Genomic DNA, 8,340 nt, shown 5'->3' on the forward strand with positions numbered 1-8,340 from the left:
GCGCTCATTATCGCCCGACCGGTTGGTAGGGAGAAGGTGCCGCGAAATTCACCCTATCCCTTCTCCCCACCGAGTCGCCCGGTTCGTTTCATCGCATCTCGGTCTTTGTTGCTCTCGCGGCTGCTTGCAGACAGTTGGGGAAGGCCAGACCCCCACTCCCAAGCCTGGCTGATGATAGAGGAAGGGAGGAGGAGCCCCCGCCCGCATGGTCTCAGTCTTCGCGTCGCTGCCCTCCAGCATTCACGCCTCCCGCGTCCGTTCTGCGGCGCAGGCACAGACCGCGGTCTGTATACACGCGCGCGTAACGCACGCACACACGGTGCCGCGGACCACCCATATACACGCGGCCGTCGCCGCGCGTACCATATACACACCGCCCTGAATCCGGACGGGGACTTTAGCACACCAACACCTCCGTGGGAGGTGTGGGGGTGAGCCCCCAGAGTAGGTGTCAATCCTAGCGCTGCTCAGTGACCATCGCGGCGCCACCCAAGTAACACCTTTCGTCCGAAAGGCTTGGCTCTTCAGCCCCGACCGAACGTCCTCGTCAGCGTCGTCGAGAGAAGGATAAATCCGCGCGTCGCTCCTCTTTATTTGTCATCATCGTCAAATCGTCCACTTTTGCGCTAACTCGTATCGCCAAACACGCGTGAGAGACCGGCATGTGACGAATTCTCTACATTCAACTGGACTGTTCTCTCTCTGTCTGACTGGTGATCTTTTAATCCGTTGGACGATCAAACGAGTGCCCGAATATCGCGTTTTGAAGCATTCGAGAGAAACGAAGAAGAGGAAAAGACGAAAGATTTTGAGAGGTGGCAGAAGATTTTGCGAACGAGTCGGTGATAAGTAAGTGATTAGTGAGAGCAACGAATTTCCACTATGGCCTAGAGTGACTCGCGGCTAGTGTCTCGACATGGGAGTGACTCTTATACTGAAGATCTATCACGCGGCGTTATCACCGTAGACGTCCGCTCGCGAGTGCTTCAGCTCGTCGACGATTCCGAGTGTCAGTGTACCTCTCATCGGGCTCGGCCCGATTAGATCAGGTGCTCCGAAAGCGGACGATAGTCTCGCGAGTGATAGTCCGATCGAATGTACTCGGTGCCACTTGGTAAAAGATCGCTAAAACGTCGGACAATCCTGCCGGCAGGATCGAGTGTCCGCATCGTAAGATGTCGACTAGGCAATTTCCATCATTCTGCAGTAGCGAGCCGTCGCTGACGATCGTCGGCGATTTCCTACGCGGGCCGCGAATTGGCGCGAAAGTACGTGGGCGTCCCGAGGAACGTGATCCATAGTGATCTTGAAGGCGCGTTACTTCTCTCTCGGGAACGCGTGTTATTGGATATGTGGAGAAACGAGCGTAACGTCGTTGACCTAGCATAAGCAGATAGATTCGCGCGAGGAAGAGTGAAACGCAGTCGCAACGTTGAGCGTCCGTCCGACGGCTCGTGAACGACTCCCGCGTGCGGAATTCGGATCGTAGGAATTCGAGTAGGAGATACGCGGCGAGCAAAATCCAGAGCGACGCGGCGCAAGGTTTGAGTCACTCGAAGAGGAATCTCGCGCGACTCGGCACACCCGCCCGTCTCGATGAGATTCGAACAAGACACGGCGTGCAGGGGTACCCACTGCGCCAGCACTCCGCAACCCTCCGCGCTGCAGCAGCGATCACGGCCCGAGGAGGTGGTGGTGGAGGAGGAGGAGGACTCCTCCGCGAAGGACGTCGACGGTCAACGACGTAGACTTGGCATAGAATTGGAGGCTAACGTGGTCGAGGGTGCGAATACGGGGCCGCGGGCCGAGGCCGGGGGGCCTGGGATGGCGTATCCCGCGTCAGCGACGGCTCTGAATCAACATTCGACCTTCGCTAACTCGATCGCCGGCGGCACGCCGCCCGCCAGTAACCCGAACGGCCACATCACCGGACCCCTACCGGCACCGGCGGCACCGCGACCGACGGACTTTAGCGTCTCCTCGCTGTTGACCGCGGCGAGTAGCCATCCGCCTGGTATTCTGGGCGGCTCGTCGTCCCAGGGTAGCGCTTCTCCGCCACCCGGCGGACCCGGTAGTCCGGCTGCGGCACCGGAGACTCCGCCGCCCTTACCCGCGAGCGGCCAGCGTGACTTGTCGCACCCATCCTCGGCGGTGGCGGCCGCGAGTTACTTCAGCGCTGCCGCCCTGGCGGCAGCGAGTTTCTACGGTCCGGCACATCTGCCGCCCACCAGTTCGCCGGGACCAACCGCAGCGGCGGCGCATCATCTTCAGGCCAAGGGGATACTTGCCGGCGCGCATCATCATCCGCACCTCAACCCCCACGGTATTACGCCGCCAGGTGAGCACCGTAATCTTCTTTTTACCTTTTTTATTAATTACAATTTAAGCTGGATCCTCATTTTACTATTAGATCTTAGATTCATTCTGACCATCCGTCGGATTAGATCAGTTATTTTCGGTCAGTCTCGTGCGTCACGACAGTTAGATCTTCTATTCGCGCGGATTCTAGTCGTCTAATTCTCCGTAAAGACAGTCTTTTCATCGAGGAAAGTGCTCTTGCAATTTAATTAATACGTCAGCGCGACCAGAGAGAAAGATAAGCCACGAGAAAGAAAGGAGTCAATAAGTTTTACGAGTCGTACAATAACCATATGAGCTAAACAAACTTGTTGCGTGCCAACGGTAATGCTGACGGTGTTTATTTCGGTTGCAGTCCGCGGGAGACGGTAGTTACCGGTGCGGGCGCGAGTATATTAGGCAGGTTGTCGGCTCGTTTTATGAATATGTTGTTTATTTTCTTGGTTCTCACATTGCAGACATATCATTTTCTGCTTTTTACCTCCAGCGAATTTAACTAGCGCTAGATTCCACCTTTATCTTTGCCTATTTTATCCATAAAATGAAAGATAAATCTCGTATATAGAATTTATCATTAGGATTTGATAAATATTCTTCATATCGTGAGTTTGACTCGTCTTTTTTTTCGATGACTAGTCCGAGCCACATTACAGATAAAACGGCAAAAGTCGCCAGTCTTGAGTTTTCTCATCAGTTGGAAATCGACGTAATAATCGTCCGGCATTTCGAGAAGAAATTTGCAGTGCAGACGCATCTTGTTGTTCTGGCGGGATGCCATTGTCGTCGCCGGAAACGCGCACGTTTTTCGGAAGGACACATTTCGTGACCAGCTGGAAGTCTCTCGTTTGTCACTCATGTCATCTCGTCTCGTTTCGTCTCGTGAATCTTACGTAATATCCTGATCGCGTATAACTTGGCGTGCGACATCAAAGCGCGCGATGCGATGGCTGCACGGAAGAAAAACGGCGTATGAAATATTGCGCGTTTTGTCCGCCGCGACGCTTCCAAGAGACGCGTTTTCTAGCGATCTCTTTTTTTTCCTCCTCGCGCGATACTGCGCAATAATTAGACACATCTCGCGAATGGCGGCCATTGTTAATTCGCGCGACGATAAAGCGACGTAGCCCGCCGCTATTGATTAAATGCCGCTAATTAAAGACAGTTTATTACCTTGTTTGCTGAGTCGTTTGATGCCATTATAAAGATTGGCGCTAATGTCGCGACATTTGATTGTGCCCAACCAATCGGCTGCTAATTGTTTTCTCAATAATATTTATTCCTGAGATTATTCGCCTGAGAGAAAGAAAGAGAAATGTCGCCAAAAGTGTTGTCAATGGCTCAACGTTGACTTATCTGTTATTCTTCGATGAAGGGTTTCGCGAGAGAAATTTATTGCAGTCGAATCGCGGCTATGACCTCCATCACAATTCGCGTCATAATGAGATTATCCTGAGGGTGTGACAATATTTTCAGAATAGTTGGCGAATATCTTGCGAGAATGAAATATTTCTCTTTGGTGAAATATCGAGATTACATGTATAAGTACGTCCCCCGCCTTGTGCATTCTCAATCGAAAGATTAATTGCAACTTTCTGAAGCATGTTTCTATTAAAAATAAATCTTTTCTGATTAATTTATTAGCTTATAATGCGGATAGGTATCTAACTTCTTTTCATGGGAAACTAAAGCTTATATATGTTAAAGTATAATGAATTTCAACACAGTTCAGCAAAGACGGTTTTGGCGTCTAATAATATTTTTGTGTAAATTTTGTAATTTTCAGTTTAAACAAATTGCGCGCCGATAATATATTTTGTTCCTCTCAAAAAAAAAAAGGGTAGCGTTTCTTTCGGAAGAATCATCATATTATTCATCATCATATTAATCATGGAAATGTGATTCGATATACGCGAACTGATATAAAAAAGAATCCGGATTGCAACCGATTAATCAATGATCAACGACAACAGCAACGTTAACATCATTCAAAAAATCGAAAGAATTTTATTTTTTCACGCGCGATTAGTCTAAGATTCACAATTCAAAGGTACAAACAACAGAAATAGAGAATTCCAGATTTTAATTTATTAAAAACTATGTATTCTGATATAGACATGATTTCAGATACGTTGAAATCTGTCTTATTCCCCGTTTTTTTTATTGCTCTTCCATTATGTTTCAGTCGACAAAAATTGCGATTGGTGCAATCATAGTCAGCAACATATTATAACTTAGGTAGTGATAATCGATCTAGCATATCTTCGGCGTTAAATAAGCAGAGCGAACGTGGATTCGCAACTCGGTTCTTCGACATTATTTTCAGAACGTATCTCGTATGCATTTCCACCGACGCGACGAATGGAAATTTCAATTCACATACGAATATGCAAAAATGCAAGACGTTTCGTGGAAAAAAAGTGTTTGAGAATGCGACGGCGGCGACGCAATATGCACGCGAGCGAAATGCGTCAGCTTTGATAACAATAAAATAGGTACATGCGCAATATCGCAAAATTTTTTAAGAGTTCTAGAATTATATCGATACACGTAAGAAAAAAGTTGTAAGTTTTCTATTAGCACAGAATTATTAGAAGTGAAGAACGATTTAGAAAAAGAAAATAGGACACAAAAGCATTTTTTATCATTCGTTTTTACTTTGTGACAATAATAACAGCGGGATGCAATGCTGTCTGCAAATGTCGTGCCAGGTGCGTGAAAAAAAAAAAAGAATCGGAAGAACGATTTCCAGAGCCGACAACGTGCTCATCGCTCGTCCTCGTCTTATCTGACATCGCATTATTACGCGCGTCCACCTCATCCGCTACAACTAGTTATTCCCTTCGTTAGGCTAAATGATGAATTAATTCCCGACGTCGGTAGACACGCGCGTTACCATGTTGCCGCTAGACAATTTAGCTCCTGCTGACATACAACTCTTTCACTTATTATAATAACGTGTCACGATTCAATATATTAGATTGAAAATTTTCCGGGAAAAAAATCAACCGATTAAAAACATTTAAATGGTTAAATATTTTTTATCTAACGAAAAACATTTGAATACATTTTTTTCCAATTAAACGGAGAAATCTTCAAAATGATGAAAACGCAGTTAATTTAAAAAACTCTTGGAAAGAGGCACTGTGCTTTATTTGCATCTTCATTTGTAATCGCAACGCGCAGCCTTCTTCGTTGGCGTCGCCGACATTCTCGCGGTTCATCGCGACATCCGATCGTCGAGCCAGGATGCAATGGCGATCTGTCATCTGTTATTGTGCCTCTTTCTCGTCATTTTTCGAAACGGTGCGGCGCGACTCGTCCTTCTTCCTCTTTTCTATAGTCAGTCGGGCTCGTGGCCAACTGACCATAAGGTACTGGCGATTAATCTTGCCAAGGGCATGCCCGACGTTCCTCGCATTCGAAATTCGGAACGCACGCGTGTACATGCGTGCGTAACCTATGTATTCCGAGGAGAAAACGATAGCAACGGAGATGGCAAGAGGGAAGAGAGAGGGGGGGAGAGAGAGAGAGAGAGAAAGAACAAAGAAAAAAAACTGGATATGCAAAAAGGAAAGAGAAGTATATGTTCTCTCTCTCTCTCTCTCTCTCTCTCTCTCTCTCTCTGTGTGTGTGTGTGTGTGTGTGTGTGTGTGTGTGTGTGTGTGTGTGTGTGTGTGTGTGTGTGTGTGGGCGCGCGCGTGCGTGCGTGCGTGTGTGCGTGCGTGCGTGCGTGTCGAATATACAACGCGGCGACAATTTATAAGACGAAACATGAAAACGCCTTGTAAATACGTTCGATTAGATTTAGATCGGATTCTAAAGTCCGAAATAAAATATATTAGTCTTTATCGTTAAATTAATTCTAGTTCCACTTTGCGGAACGATAATAATCCCATTCGTAGGCGATCGCATTAATCTGTCGTTCATTTCAGTTAGGTGTACACGTAAAAAGACTATGTGGCGAACAGTGGCAAAATCGCCGCTCGTGAAAACGATGGAAAATTCGAATGTGATCGTGGTACGATTAAATGTGCGGGCATTGTTGTGTCTTGCTGTTAGCAATTGTATTAAGGTATTGTGCGGCGTAGAAATCACATTCGGTAAATCGAAAATCCGCGTTCTGCATTTTATCGAGGCTTTATACGCCTGCTGCTTGTTTATAATTTTCAATAATGTATTACTTGTGCAGAGAATAGGCTACGCACGACCGTTGATAAATTGGCCGCAATGAAGCAATGTATTTTCACTGCTTGATAACGGTCCTTCCAATCGTGGGAGAGTTATTAAATTCGCCGCGTATTTGTGACGCGTAACAAAGCGTACGTTCTGCGATCAAAGTTCCATGTCGCGCGTAATTAATACGCAAAAAATCGTAACCGCAAATACGAAATTGTTCCGAAATCAGACTTGAACGATTCAGATATAGCTTTTTCCAACAAGTTTTCCCGAAATCTCGAAAGTTTCAATATTCTTCAATATCTTTCTTATATCTAATCTTATCTTATTAAGCACAATAAGTGATTCGTGTATGTCGCGAGAACTCTAGATATGTATCCCAAGGTTGCATACTTTGTGCTAATTAATGTTTCCGTTTTCATTAAAATAGAAATCGGGCTTGGCGAATACCCGACAGGAAGAATGTTACTTACGTTGGAATCACCAGTAATATAATGAATATGCAATCCGACGCGGTCGAGGAGCGACACGAAAATTAGTAAAAGAGCAAAATAAATGGAAATTAAATGAAGAGCGGCTTAATCCGCGCCGTCATCTCGACAGGAACCTCGCACTTGCGTCACAACACTCAAAGTTTCATCTCCTTTGATAAGAAATAATGTGGCTCGACATTACATAAATATGCGTTGCGGATAGTTACTTTTTTCTTTCTCCTCTCTCTCTCTCGATTAGCAGCGATACCACAATTGTAAACAATCGTATTATTCCGCTCATATTTTTAGCGGCTGTCCGGCTGAACATTTTTAGCGGTACTCATTGTGCGTGGATTCAACTGAAAAATATAACGCGCCCTACTAAAAAACGCGACGGTTAAAGAACATCGTGTCGGCCAGTCGCGTCGCACCGAAGAGCGTATATTTCCGTTGCTGGTTCACGAATAAAAATCAAAATACATCGAGTGCACGCGAGTAAGTGTTCAATAAAATTCGATTCAGCTGCGTTAGATGTACGTGTATCTGGGATGTACGTTTGATAAACGAACGGAATACCAAACATCACAGTTCACTAGCACTTTCGTTCAGTTAATATGCTACGAATTTCGGCGAATTTATAGCCGTTTCCTGAATGCATTAACGCGTAAAAATATCCCCTATTTCGCGCGATCAATCTCTCGTTCATTGGCGAAAGTCCGACATAACACGACCGATGTGACACCATGATATGTTTGTAATCGTGGTCACATGCTCGAGTATGAATTACATTGCGTATTGCGGTCACATTGCGTATTACATCTTGATCGGGACATCGGCAAAACGGTAGGCGATATGTTTCCAATATTTTAAATATATTAACGACAAAAAAGAGATGGCAAGAAACCGCGCCTAGAATAAACAGTCTCGCAAATCTGTTATAAGATCGCGCGGTATATCATTATCGACTTAGTGCCCATAACTTTACTCTAGTATTATATCCATCGCTTGTCTTTACACAAACGCAAATACATATTACGACGTAACGCGCAAACAACAAATACGATTGCAAACAAATTCCTTCGTCCGTGCATCACCTAATTATTCATCTCCTGCACACCGTGCATCTTACGATTGCAGAATATAATTTAAATTACGAGCCGTGGACAGTTTCATATATAAAAGCCAATCTGATTTATCGACGAGAAGTCGATAATTTTACAATAAAAAGACATACACGTGGATGCAAAATCGTGCAAAACTAAAGCTACGTATCGTTACAGTTTAGAGTTTTATTGCATTACAAAAGATAATATATATATAATAATAATATATA

The 8,340-nt window shown here is 45.4% G+C and overlaps 1 protein-coding gene across 1 annotated transcript in view; it reads left to right on the top strand.

Moving 5' to 3' along the window:
* Positions 1-1,330: 1,330 nt before the first annotated feature.
* The window catches only part of LOC108687543 (optomotor-blind protein), a 91,630-nt gene continuing 84,620 nt past the window's right edge, over positions 1,331-8,340 (top strand). The window contains exon 1 of the mRNA XM_018193365.1: positions 1,331-2,338. Coding sequence (XP_018048854.1) covers positions 1,597-2,338 — 742 coding nt within the window. The 5' untranslated portion in view covers positions 1,331-1,596. The remainder of the gene's footprint in view (positions 2,339-8,340) is intronic.

This window comes from Atta colombica, unplaced genomic scaffold, assembly GCF_001594045.1.
Source record: "Atta colombica isolate Treedump-2 unplaced genomic scaffold, Acol1.0 scaffold207, whole genome shotgun sequence".
Taxonomy (NCBI): domain Eukaryota; kingdom Metazoa; phylum Arthropoda; class Insecta; order Hymenoptera; family Formicidae; genus Atta; species Atta colombica.